The sequence below is a fragment of the Leguminivora glycinivorella genome, chromosome 19 (genome assembly GCF_023078275.1).
Source record: "Leguminivora glycinivorella isolate SPB_JAAS2020 chromosome 19, LegGlyc_1.1, whole genome shotgun sequence".
NCBI classification, from domain to species: Eukaryota; Metazoa; Arthropoda; class Insecta; order Lepidoptera; family Tortricidae; genus Leguminivora; species Leguminivora glycinivorella.
The window spans coordinates 16,199,212-16,213,987 of record NC_062989.1 but is presented as its reverse complement, the minus strand read 5'-3'; the positions used below and the strand labels follow the sequence as shown (position 1 = coordinate 16,213,987).

The 14,776-nt window shown below is 35.0% G+C and overlaps 1 protein-coding gene across 1 annotated transcript; it reads left to right on the top strand.

The window, feature by feature from the left end:
* The first annotated feature begins 6,977 nt into the window (after nt 1–6,977).
* LOC125236394 (mitochondrial fission process protein 1) lies at nt 6,978–14,569 on the top strand. The gene is made up of 4 exons (XM_048143178.1): nt 6,978–7,440; nt 8,865–8,992; nt 12,832–12,929; nt 14,179–14,569. Exons 1-4 carry the CDS (start codon nt 7,392–7,394, stop codon nt 14,354–14,356), a joined length of 453 nt encoding a protein of 150 aa, XP_047999135.1. The 5' UTR covers nt 6,978–7,391; the 3' UTR covers nt 14,357–14,569.
* Nucleotides 14,570–14,776: the final 207 nt, after the last annotated feature.

The following is a 14,776-nucleotide window of genomic DNA, read 5'->3' as shown; positions in this document are numbered from 1 at the left end:
AAATATAATTAAATTGAAGGGCGATTAAAGATATTATGACATATGATAGACTTATCAAATACTGGTAAGATCTCTTTTTAGATTAACAATTTCAATCTGAGCAGAAGATTATGATAAAGGCTATCTGTAAATAAATTGTCTTCCAGACGGGAAAAGTGGAAAACCAATATGCTCCTAGCAACATTTATTTCAGTAATGTCGCTAAATAAGTCACACAAAGGTCTTTGAAAATATTGATATATTTATGTCGAACAAAGAGAACGGTGTCTGGAGGCGTATCGTCAATTTTTTTTGTCACAGTACGTACACAGTAGGTACTCTCTCTTGATACAGGATTTTTAGTACATACTTGAGTTTTGACAATTCGATCCCTTTCCTTTGACTGATAATTGTTAAAATTGGTGAATATGATCAGTGAACGTATATTTTTCTTTCTAACGCCGTGGCTTGCGTGGGCGACGGTCGCGCGATGGTCGCGCGACGGCGATGAGACGCATACGAAATCAAACCTTATCGATATGGAAGTATGAGACGCGACGGCGACGGTCACCCACGCAAGACACGGCGTAAGGTATTTATTTTCTTGGACTTTATCTTATACGGAGTTATACACATCCTAGTCATCCTAGCGCGATATAGTACTAAGATCAGTTACAATGTATGTCTACAAGGAAAAAATGACACCAATTAGCACGCTTACTAGGACATTTCTGCAATAGAACTGTCTGACCTTGCCGCTTCAAATACACACAAAGTAGCATAATTATCAGATTTATTTGTTGCCTTAACACTATTCAAAAGAAGACTACATCCTATTTACAACAATTTGAAAGACTGATAAAAATAGACGTATGGATGGGATTATTTAGTCTTTGCAGTTTTTGTATTTATTAAATATTAAACGACACTTTTATCTTACTTCAACGCATCTAGTAACATTCTAGACATAAGATAGTATGATGAAATGCCGCATCATAAAATATATCACTAATATAATTTATATGACATCTGATCAGTGGAAAATCATTTTATATGTAGAGAGCGGATTTCAGGTAGCAATTTCAATATTAATATGGATATGACTTGCATAATTTATTATTTTTTCTACACACAAAAAATGTATCAGAACAAAAGTAAAACCCTTTTTAAATGCTTTTTAAATATCGGGCAAATATTTTTTTTTATTTAAGTTCTTCTTCTTTAATATTCCTTCGGCGCATTGCACAGTAAAAACTTCTATTACGACTCAAAGAATAGAAAAATGAAAATAATTGGCTACTTATGAACATACATATATACAGGGGATAGATATGCAAAACACAAAAAAATCAATTGGGTCCAAATTAGTTTTTCCAGATTTAAGACCTCAAAAACTGAAAAATATAATTATTGAACACTTGAACAGGCCACATTTTTTTAGGCTGCTACCAGCCTTTTCTTGGTATAAATTTCAATATTAGATATTATTTTGAAATAGTTATTCTAAAACAAAGTTATCGTTGTTATGAATGTTGAGTCGAACTATACGTTTTATCTCAGTATTTTTAAAGATCCGTCCGAGAGGTCAATGTCAATGGCAAGTATTACATTATATGTTAGTTTACTGCACTAGTGCGATAATTAACACATGCCGAAGATTTAAAGGACCATAATGTTTATGTACTGTAAAACGTTGTACCATATACATACATGTGCAATTGTGCATATAGAAAATTTGCAATGTGTACCTATCGATATAAAATTTGCTTGTATCGATAAAACGTATTTATCAACACCCGTTGCAAAAATCATACTTTACTCACTTGTATCGCAAAAACTGTATTTGTTTTAATAGACAGCTACCGTCGCAGATAATATTAGGCTCAATGGCAGCGACATTGCCCTTGCGAACTAATTATAGAGTATTGGAAAGCGGTAGTTATTTTGCGTTAGGAAGTATAATTTTACTGTATTATTTATCATGTCAAGGTAGAGTAGACGTTATAGGATTAAAATATATTCACAAAATAGCATAGATCTGCGCGTTGTGGATCATGAACTATAATCGGACTAGTCTCAACTTTTTTTAAATTAATTTTATATACATATCTTTTAGGAGGCCTAATGATCTGATTGAGTGTGGTAACGGTTAGGATATATATTAGATATGTTGATTAAGAGCGTGTGTCATGTTTTAAAATTACTTTAATTGAGCGGAGAATGTGACATTAAAGTGTGTTACTAAAAATACACGAGTTAAACTGTACGATTAGCTTAAAATCGTATAAATACCGACTAACTATAGTTTAAATAACGATTTTCATGAACATTAGTAAGTATCAGAGGACTACTATATATATATTTTTTTTCAAGTTCGTATATTCTCGTTACAGACTTGATACCAGGAAATTAGAACATTGGTTGACACAAGCGTTTCCGTAAAATTATCACATCGAGGCGCGCAGAACGTATACATATCTTGTACGTCTATATAGTTAGTACAGTCAAGTGTAAAAATATGGGTGCGTACAACTTATCAAAAATATGCCCCATAGCACTTTATGTCGGCGGAATAAAGTCTCGGTACATATTTTTGAGCGGATAAAATCGATACGTATTTTTGCACTTGACTGTACATATATCATCTAGCAATTGAATGGTAGAGATAGAGATTATGATTGTTTAAGACTCTGTATCATAATAGCAATTACTTACACAACAGTTACTCACCTAATTACTTGGCTAGCAGAAAACCCCAAAATTTGTTTTGGCCTCCAACACAAGAGCACGCCACCGCTCAAGAACGATATTACGATACACAATAGGTGTTATAGGTGTAACTTAATCTACCTACTTATTTATCTACGTATTTTTGCACTTGACTGTACATATATCATCTAGCAATTGAATGGTAGAGATAGAGATTATGATTGTTTAAGACTCTGTATCATAATAGCAATTACTTACACAACAGTTACTCACCTAATTACTTGGCTAGCAGAAAACCCCAAAATTTGTTTTGGCCTCCAACACAAGAGCACGCCACCGCTCAAGAACGATATTACGATACACAATAGGTGTTATAGGTGTAACATATTTGAATTGGTTTGATATCTGGGCGAATCAACTTTTTGACCGACTCAAATCTGTCCGCACATTCTTAACATAGTTGTGAAATTTCACCCTTAAATAATGAATTTTATTGGTATTATTCACTTTACCCTGTATATTAAAACATAACCCTAACTGTTAAATCCAATAAACTGAAACTTTGTTCATTAGAAGTTCGATTTCTTAATGAAATTTTGACTAGTCAAAAAGTTGTTCAATCTCTCAACAATATTTATGGCAAATATTTAATCTACCTACTTATTTATAACAAATTTCATAATGCAATTACTAGGTCAAGCTTTTACAAACGCATGGTTCTCGTTTTAAGGTGCCCTGATCCAGAGGTCCAGACTAAAAGAAACGATCGTCAAGTCAAAAAAGCATATCATAATATTATTTTAGTTGTTTGTTATGTTCTTGATCTATTTACTTCTTTAGAGCCATAGCAGACCTACCCTTTTGTGACGACGCAGAAGCAAATATTGCTTATGAATTAAAATAAACAGGAGATGATTTCATTTGATAGTCCAAAATAAACAAATGATGTGTAAACAAACACGGATAATAAGATGAAGGATAGGCTGACTACCTATTTAAGGAAATATTGCTGGGATGCTGTCCTTTTCTGGCACTAAAAATACTGTAAATACTCTGTGTAATAAATTCAATTGAAAAGGTATCGCAATAATCGCATATCAGTTTACTCTGGGACAATATACCATATTTCACTGTAATCAGATATTCATATATACCGGTCTGCAACTGATGCTTATTTTGTTATGAATGTAAGGGTTTGATACTTATGTGGAGAAGGCAATTTTTATAAGAGATTATGATTGTCCCTTTTTTTATGACAAACTTGATATGAGGCAAACGTGCAGACAGCTCGCCAGATGGTAAGCGGTCACCACCGCCTATCTACACCCAAAACACCAGGCCCCGTAGCCGAATGGCATTTCTGCGATGCGAAACCCGGAATAAATGTAGTCTGACTCTGTCGCACCAATACACAGGAGCGATAGAGATACGTTGCATTTCTACGGCGTTCCGCATCGCAGAAATGTCATTCGGCTACGGGGGCAGAAGGGTTGGAGGTGCGTTGCTGGTGATTATGGGAAGTAGTTTTCTTTCCTATAATATTGATTGTACAACATTTGTATTAATTTAGACTGGGTATTTATTTAAGTCCAAAGTCCCTAAATACATGAATAGTAACGATTCTGCTTACAAATACATTTAATCGTACAGCCAACAATGTTTAAGTGATGTTTCATTTTATGAGTATTTAACGTATTACTGTAGGATTTATACATATGATTTTAATAGGCTTAAAACTGTCTGGCTTTCGCAAACAGATATACTGTTGAGTGTACGATAATGGGTCTAAGTAATCTAACTCTTGTTTATAATAGTGTAGTATGTTTAGTCCTATTTTTATGCGATGTATTTTTATCATCCACACTTCATATGTTGAGAAATACGTAAGCAAGTAAATACGGTGAAGGTTTTCAGATAAACTCGAGACTAAATATGGGTATGTCGTGTATACGAGTATTTTACACGAATTACATATAAACTATAATCGACCTATTTGCATTTTTTTTTTTATCGGAAAAACTAAAAATTAAGACCTAAGCTTTCGCGTAGATCAGTCATAGATATTATACAAGGCAATGAAAACTAGACTGCATAACAATTAACAAGGCAAAATTAAACTGAATTTAGCAGTTTTAAAAATATTTGCATGGCTGTAATTCTTAATTCTTAACTTGGTGGAGAAATACCTTTATCAATATTACGTCATTTAAAGGCCTTCGTTGAAAAAGAACAAAAAATGCAGGCAGGTTATTCGCGGTCATTGCGCAAATATTTGAGATTTGAATCAGTAACCACACATCGGATTTCTTATTGAAATAATAAGGATGATACGAGTTTTTTTGTAGAGTCTCGGAAAGCTGGACCTTAGTCTTAACAGTCCTTCTGATGTTTCGGGCGGCCATGGTTATCGTGATATTCGTGATCGCTTCTCACCAGGCGAACTGTCTGCTCGGTTGCCTACTATTTCATTTAAAAAAGCAGATGTTTACAAATTGCTGCCATTGACGGAACGCGGAAGTAAAGGATAGATCACGAATCTAATCTATGGAATGGAACTCCAGTTTCGCAACGTTTGTCTTTGAATAATTATAGGTATTTTACAGTTAAATAAGGTTTTTTTACGATTACTTGATAATAAATAGAAAACATTTTTATTTTAACCAAAAATACCATAACCGACCCAATAGGTTATAAGTGTTATAACTGTTTCAAGATTGTACCGGTTATTACATTCCTTTTACTTGACACGCGGATTCGCTTTTGTGTAATTTCAAAGTATTTGAAGAAAATATTTTTCTTACCTATTTTGTATGTCTAAACCTGAAAGATTCATTTTTGTTGCATGACTAATGAGTATGCCTGCCATAAATATTTGTAATCGATTATATAGAAATGGAAATGGATGAAATACGAAAACAATCCAAAAAACATTACTTTGACAGTTACACCTAACAGAGACGTATGATAGTTATACGAAACATTATTGGCTACGCCAAGTATCGCTAAGGACTGATGGAAGATCAATAATGTTGTTAATTAGTAAAGTGTATGGCGAGACATGACTGAAACGTGCAAATGCATGAAATATGCAAATTATCATGATTTTCACACGTTGTTATTAAATGGATCTCTTGCAGTTGATAGGTATATTAGACACATAAATCACATAATGTATTAACGACATACGCAAAAACGAATGTACGTGCACGATATATCGCCGGTTATTTTTGGCCATTTATTTATATTCACGCGAATTATCGTTTAATTAGTCAATAGTGACAATATGTGTAATACCTACTTATAATGGTATATTTTAAATAATATTGTTTTAGCCAAAGTACTATAAGTATAGTATGAATCATAAATCTACTATTGGTTGCTTATCAAATTAATACGGAAGTTGTTATTTTATCGATAACTATTTAAGAAATATCGACAACACTTATTGCAGCACTAGATCCTGCTTAATTGTAAGTTACTGAAGAGATAAATGTTAAAAGTTAACAAATGTTCGTTTCAAATCATCCACAAAACCTTTCTCGAGGTAAAATAAATAGACATTCATAAAATACGGAGAAGAAAGCATGCTTGTAATAAGTTAGGATAATGTTTATGTAAATATATTGTAAAATTTTATAGTTCATGCCATTATAATATATAGATTACATAAACTAGTTAATAATCAAGAAGGTACTTGCAAAAAAATACGGAAGACTCACCATGTAAATAAAAATATCGTAAAACGCAAAATATAGCAAACTTAATAAATAAATGGCAGATGAATGACCATGATTGTATACGCACAGAACTAATTTTAGAGATCACTTATTTTCACTGGCACTAAAAGTATTTATTACGAACCCATTAGTAATCTAATTATATTTTGCAAATTAATAACATAACCTAAGTCATTGTCACACAAGCACCTCTGTCAAGGGCGCATAAACAGCTGTTTTTGACTTTGCAAAACACGAAACATCGCTGCGCTACTACGGTTTCGTACATGTGCACTACACAAAAAAGTCAAAAATTTCTATCATACTGAATAATAATGGAATTATTAACTAAATTCTTGAATAATTAATTGCATCAGTAAATATTTACTTGTAATTTATGTTCAAAATAAATACTCTGAAATTTTTGGTGTACTTTTCAATAACACTAATGTATTTTTGTGATATGGCAATATCAAGGCAAATTGTCACATGGGCTGTTGGTCGCTAATTTCACTTATTTACTGATAATACGTTTCTTGAATATGTATCCTATCTTAAGCGTAGTAAAGCTTATTTTATATTTAGTACTCGTAACTACTAAAGTTAAAATAGTTTTATTTTAGACACGAAGTTTCACTGATTGAAAATGACAGGCTTTCAGTCCCGATTTATCAAAATTCAAAAATATTAGTCTCATAATTACGAAATATGTAATATATTTCACACAAACCCGCATTAGAATAATTACATACTTAAACCCAACCATTTAATTACATAAAACTCTGAAAGCAAGTCATCTAAAAGCCAAATATGGATTGAAAATTGTTACCTAACATCTGTTGGTGTAAATGGTCACAATAATAAATAAATTAGTGTATGAAACAGCCTTGAAAGTAAAGTTGTCAATGAATTGAACCAGTACACGTCGCCTCGTGGGTTCGACAGGAGTTGATTTGATCCTGGTTCCTGATATAATACCATTTAAGTATGGGTAACGATAAGGATTTCTTTCGCGATACTAAAGTGCGGTATTTAGGTAAGTTTCCATTTTTTATGCTTTTATACTTTAGATATAAATAGTTTTTTAATTACACTGATGATAGTAATGATTATTGACATTATTGTATACTGGGAGATTTTTTTTTATTATGTTCATCACTTATTTTTACAGTAGGTAATAATATTTGTTTAAAAGTAGTTTCAAGTTGTGAAGTGTACATTGGATATTAAACGCTCAATACCTAAACCTTAATTATGTCCAACCACAGTCACATTCCTCCAAGTTTTTGTGATGTTCTGTCTGTAACATATTTTATGTATAACATAATATATCTTTAATCATTCTAACTGTAATATATGTTTATGACTAATTTTATCACTTTTATCACTAGGTATCATACATCTGATATATCACTAAATTCATATTTTTCTTATATTTAATTAGTATTTATTTAAAACTATGATTTTTCAATATGCATACTTAAAAACTAGCTTTAGCACAGATATATTGACATAAAATGAATAAATAAATCTTATAGGACAATTCATTGCACAAATTAAGCTCAAGAAGGCTTACGTGTGGGAACTCATGCAACAATACCTATACAAGTAGGTATTAACCCGTTGTCTGTTTCTGTCAAAAAATTGTCATAAAATAATTAACTTTGACATACATTTTTAAAGTCCAATGCCGTATGTTAGGATCCTTATCAAACACAGACGAAGGCTTAAATAAATAAATTGATTCTTTAGCGGTTGATGGTTCATTTTACATTTGACAGCTCTTAGCATAACGATGGTGAACTGCCATGAACTCCTAACTAAGTACAAAAACCTAAGTAGTTGGGAGTTCATGGTACTTCACCGTCGATAAGTATGTGTCAACCAAATGTACTTGAACCTCAAATTGCTAAAGAATCAATTTCTTCAACTGTACATAAATTCAGAGATTTACTTAAATACATCACTCTCCGGAAGTGAGCATTTCTTTTTTTTTCGCCACTATTATGAACTGTGATGTTATTGAAAAAAAAATGGTATTTCTACTCAGAATCACTAGCTTTTTCAATCCTAGTAGTTAAAAAAATTGTCCTATACGATTTTTTCTTATTTTGTTACCATTTTCCGTACATGTTGTGTGGGGTAACAAAAATGTATGGAAATTCTGGGACACTTTTTGTCTCCCAGTGAGATTGAAAGTACCCGTGAAATTCCCTAAAAAAATCAGAATAAAAAAAAAATGGCAAAAAAATAAGAAATGCTCAAGTAACAGATATCAGGGGCCCATTTCTCGAAAGGACCCCCTTGCCTTGTATTACAAGTGTGTTTCCATGACAACCCATACGATTTGACAGTTCGCGCACTTGTAATACAAGGCTTGTACCTTTCGATAAACGGGCCCCAGCGACTCACAACTCATCCCTCGTGATGTAATAGTCGCTGAACAAGTCCATGTCGCAGGTTACGCCAACGAGGTGGGTGAGGCGTTCCGGCCGATGGTGTCCCGGAACCTGGTGAATCTCAGCTACAAGGTGGCCGGGGCTTATGTGCTTGCTGACACTGCGGACAAGAGTTTGAAAATGTTATGGGTAATAGGCGAGACAACTAAAAAAAACGAATTAGTCCATCAGTTAGATTATCAAAGAATTTTAGACACGTATTTTTTCTTTTTTCTCGTAAACGAAAAAAACCGGCCAAGAGCGTGTCGGGCCACGCTCAGTGTAGGGTTCCGTAGTTTTCCGTATTTTTCTCAAAAACTACTGAACCTATCAAGTTCAAAACAATTTTCCTAGAAAGTCTTTATAAAGTTCTACTTTTGTGATTTTTTTCATATTTTTTAAACATATGGTTCAAAAGTTAGAGGGGGGGGGGACACAATTTTTTTTCCTTTAGGAGCGATTATTTCCGAAATTATTATTATTATCAAAAAACGATTTTAGTAAACCCTTATTCATTTTCAAATCCTATCTAACAATATATCACACGTCGGGGTTGGAATGAAAAAAAAAATCAGTCCCCACTTACATGTAGGGGGTACTCTAACAAAACATTTTTTTTTACACTTTTTATTTTTGCACTTTGTCGGCGTGATTGATATACATATTGGTACCAAATTTCAGTTTTCTAGTGCTAACGGTTACTGAGATTATCCGCGGACGGACGGACGGACAGACAGACATGGCGAAACTATAAGGGTTCCTAGTTGACTACGGAACCCTAAAAACGGACGGTACAGTCCGTTGAAGTTTCGCGTGACGTCACGCCTAGGTACAATTTTTACTTACAAGTGACGTCACAAGCCCCCACTCTGGAACTTTGGTGCTATATCTTTGTATTTTTTTCATTAATTAGAAAAAGCGAAAAATATGTGTTCAGTATTTTTGGACGACCTAACTGACGGACTCAACAGAATGCCATTATTTTATGTAGTCGTCATCTAACTATAATTTTGGTGCTCAGGCCCCGTAACCATTTCTGCGACACAAAACGCCACCGAAACGTCGCAGAAATGTCTAGCTCTGTCGCGCCAATACGCAAGAGCGATAGAGATAGATAGCTATGAAAGAGATATTATCGTGAGCGTTTCGTGATCTTTTGTGCATTCGGCTACGCACACAGTAAGAGCAAGGAATGAATTACTTTTTTTTTATAGCCTATAATATCATGTGTCTCACTGCAGGGCAAAGGCCTCCCCTGTTGTTCGCCACTCGTTACTGCTCTGATACTTAGTCTAACCTAAAATAATGTTTTTTTTTTTTATATTTTCAAGTGAATAAAAATTTATAAGGCAGTTTACCTTACCTAGAACTATAAAATAAATGTGTTCTCACCAGGGTTGCAAAAAAACGGTTCTTTTTCTGGCTTGAAAAAAAACATGAAAAAAAACCGTGAAAAAAAAGGAGTTTTTTCTGGAGTATGTTTTTTTTCTAAAGGACGAAATTTCAAATATTTCAAAACAGTTAATACTTTTATACGATTTTTTAGACTTTATGTTAACTATTAAACGAATTTAAGTTTTTTAGTAGTTGAAGATGTTCGGTTTGGCATGGAATCTTCACTTGTTACTATCATGGTCCTAATTGACTTTACGAACGCATTTAACGCAGTAAATCATGAACTCCTCCTTGCTGCCCTTAGTCGCTTAAATGTCTCGTTGTCAGTAGCGGATTGGTTTGCATCCTACCTGCAGGGGCGTAGCCAGGCTGTCCGAGCTGACCGGTCGCTCTCCGACTGGTGTGACCTTACTACGGGCGTCCCTCAGGGCGGTATACTCTCTCCTCTTTTGTTTTCCGTTTTTATTAACATGATTACTTCCAAACTTCAGTGTTCATACCATTTATATGCCGATGACCTACAACTATACACACAAACGCGGCTTGATGATGCCGACGAGGCTATCGCGAAATTGAATGAGGATCTCAATCGCATCTCATCTTGGTCTAAAGACTTCGGAATAGCTGTGAATCCTTCCAAGTGTCAGGCTATCATCATCGGGAACCCGCGACTGGTCTTAAATACCAATTTTGAGCTCGTTGCACCGATTCTCTACGAAGACAGTGTAATTCCATTTTCGACTAAGGCTAAAAATCTGGGGTTGATATTTGACTGTGGCCTGACTTGGGAGCCCCAAGTGTCTGATATGTGTCGAAGAATCACGTACACCTTGCGATCACTGTATAGGTTTAAGAATTTTCTGCCTGTGTCAACTAAAATTCTCCTTATTCAAGCTCTCGTTTTACCCATCTTTGACTACTGTGATGTGTGCTGTACGAATGTGTCGCAAGGTCTTCTGGACAAGCTGGACCGTGCTCTGAACAATTGCATTAGGTTCATTTTCGGCCTGCGCAAGTACGACCATGTGTCCGCCTTTCGCCGACAACTCAACTGGCTCCGCATTCGTGAGCGCAGAAGTCTTAGGTCCTTATGCACACTGTTCTCCATTTTATACGACCCAGCGGCACCCGATTACTTGCGGTCTAAATTCAAATTTGTTACTGCTCGGCCAGGTGGCGAACTTCGCACTGCTCGTAAGCTTGTTCTAGCTGTCCCACATCATCGTTCCAATGCCATGTCCAATTCTTTCACAGTGCAAGCCGTACGCCTCTGGAATGATTTGCCTCTTGACATACGACAAGCCGAAACTAAATTTACATTCAAGCGCAAGCTGCGAAAACATCTTTTTGAGAAGTATCAAGACTAAGTATATTTAGAGCAGGTATATATATATATATTTAAATGTATATGTATGTATATATGTTATATTTATGTAAATCTATAATATGTAATTTATATGTATTTATTATAGTTATTAGTGTCTTAAATAGGTAAATATATTTACATAAGTCCCTATTTTTTTCTATAACGTAGTCCAATAAAATCAAGTCTTTAGTGTTCTTTACATATCCCGCACCTTTTTTTGGTCTTCTCTGTTTGGCCTAAAGGTTGACTGGTAGAGAATGCCATGTAGCATTAAGTTCGCCTTTTGTAACTGTATATTTTTACTGTGCAATAAAGTTTAAATAAATAAATTTAATTTAAATAACTTTAATTTCTGGTTTTATAAAACTAACTTTTACACAATCTGTAATTAGTAGTTGTCGCTATTTACTGTTGGCGACACCACCGCCTAAACGTTTGCATACTGAATGTTTATCGAATTAAAATATACTTTATTGTTATTGAAACGTTACAAATCACGAAAAACCGTTATTGTCGTATTATTTGATAATCTGAAAAAAAAACCATATTTAGAAAAAAAAACCATGGTGCTTGGTTTTTTTTCATAATTCTGAAAAAAAAAACATTTGTTTTTTTTTTCTATTTGCAACCCTAGTTCTCACACCACAACTACAGGAAAAATATAAAATTGTAAAGTTATAAACAAAAAAAAAAAATTCTTTGTTTGTACGGAACGGAACCCTTGGCACTAGAGTCAGATTCACAATAGTCCAGTATTTTTTAAAATACTAGATTTGGTGGCAAACATACATACGGTCCACCTGATGGAAAGCGGTCACCGTAACCTATGGACGCTTGTAACTCAAGCCCATTAGAAACTTGTCACTACTTTGTTCCTGTATACCTACTTGTATCTAAAGAGGGTTAAGGGTTTTTTTAAAGTTTTTATTGGGTTTTTTTAAACATTGTATCCATTTAATTCTAATATTATATAATGCTCAATGGTCCTTAATGTAATTCAAAAATGTATTACCATATTTAGACAAATCAAACTACGAATACTAATATAATAATTTTAATTTTAATATACCATATAATAATTATGTACCTAAATCAATTGTGACGTGTAATATGTAACAATATTATAAATAAATGAGTAGGTATGAGTATGAGTATTCTATTTTATCCTAATTTGAGAAATAATTAGTGCATTAATGTTCATAGGCTAATTATAATTAATATTTTTCAGAAAGACGGCAAAATCTCGAGCATGATTCTTGGCACCGGTGACGCCCTGATCTGGCAGACCCTGGCCTCCATTGTCATCCCTGGAATCACTATCAACAGGTATGAGCCGCCATCATTTGATTTTGAAAATTGTGTTGAATTAAAACGGGACTTAAACGTGAGAAAACTTCCCGTCCCATACCATCGGATGACGTGAGTTGTATGTAGGCAGAGTGGCAACCCTAGCGTAAAAGTGACTGATGACAATCAAGTGCGGGTAGTTCGAAAAACTCGTACAGCTAGAAGATATTGATACAACTCCCAGCCAGTCTACCCGTGACCACGGACGTAATGTCATGTCCGAAACGTCGGGTTAAATATAAAACGTAAGTTTTACGCGATTAAGTCCCGTTTTAATTTAATAATATGAGTGAAGGTCGTGTTAGTTTAAATCAATATAATTGTGTTGAACTTGTGGTAAGCTTAGGTACTTATCTATCTAGGCTGATCCGTTATGAAATGTATTGTACCAAAGTTTTTACTGAAACAAAGATCATAAGTGATAGCACCGAGGAGAACTTATCCTGTTAAAAATCTCTTCCATTAAATCTTTGAGAAGAATTATGAATTTATTATGACCGAGGATATTAAGCCTTTATAAGGCGTAGGGAATATACACAGCAAAAGGGAGTGTATAAGTTTCTAATGGGGTGGCAACGCGCATGTGACCCTCTTTGAGTTGCAGGCGTCCATAGGTTTCGGTGACCGCTTTCCATCAGGCGGACCGTATGCTTGTTTACCACCGACGTAGTATAAAAAGAAATCCCACCTAATTTTGAACTCTTTCACAAAGATAAGGTTCAATTGGAATTAAAAAAAAAAGGATTTGGTAAACATTTAGAGTTACCGTAGCCAATGGATGCCAGAAACACCGGAATTTTTACGTGCGCTATACCGACCGACCCTTGCTAATGCTTACCCTTGTTGCGCTCTGGCAACCTTACGCAACTGTACAAATACTTGAGGCGAGTCTACTTTTTATTTGGCTGCTATTACAGAATAATTATGAGTAGATTTAAAGCAAATCGTGTTGCCTCTTTGTACAGTCAAGATATTAAATATGGATACGGACAAAGTACCAATAATATGTAAACCTTATCACTCTGTCCGCATCTAAATTGAATACCTCAAGGTATTCTGTACTTAGGTACTGCTAAACCTAAAACCTTCGTAACCCTATCAACGTCAAGTCGTGTTGTGCACATTCTACTTATTGCCAAGTAGCAATCCTGAGGCAAGTTAGATTAGGGTGCAAGTTCGCCCTAAGTTATCGCCCTCACTAGTGTTAAAAAAGTTGTTTTCCTTTCAGAATCGTATTCTACACAGGCCGAGCGTTGAAAGGCAAACCAGTGCCCCCCACGGTCCAGCGGTTCGCCCCAGTAGTAGTCGGTCTGGCCTGCATCCCTATCATAGTCACCCCCATAGACCGCGCAGTCCATATGCTCATGAATGTCTCGTACCGACTCGTCTTTGGACACCATCATTAAGCTAGCTAATCTGCAGAGGGCTGGCCTTAAGAGGTGGTCCAGTGGTAGTCGGTCTGGGCTGCATCTCTGTTATAGTCACTCCCATAGACCGCGCAGTCCATATGCTCATGAATGTCTCGTACCGACTCGTTTTTGGACACCATCATTAAGCTAGCTAATCTGCAGAGGGCAGGATTTAAAAGGTGGCCCAGTGGTAGTCGGTCTGGGCTGCATATCTGTTATAGTCACTCCCATAGATCGCAGTTCATTATGTTGATAAACGTCACGTATCGACTCGTCTTTTGATACCATCATTAAACTAAATAGGTAAGCATTTACAAATAGCGGGCCTTAAGAGATGGCCCAGTGGTAGTCGGTCTGGGCTGCATCTCTGTTATAGTCACCCCCATAGACCGCGCAGTCCATATGCTTATGAACGTC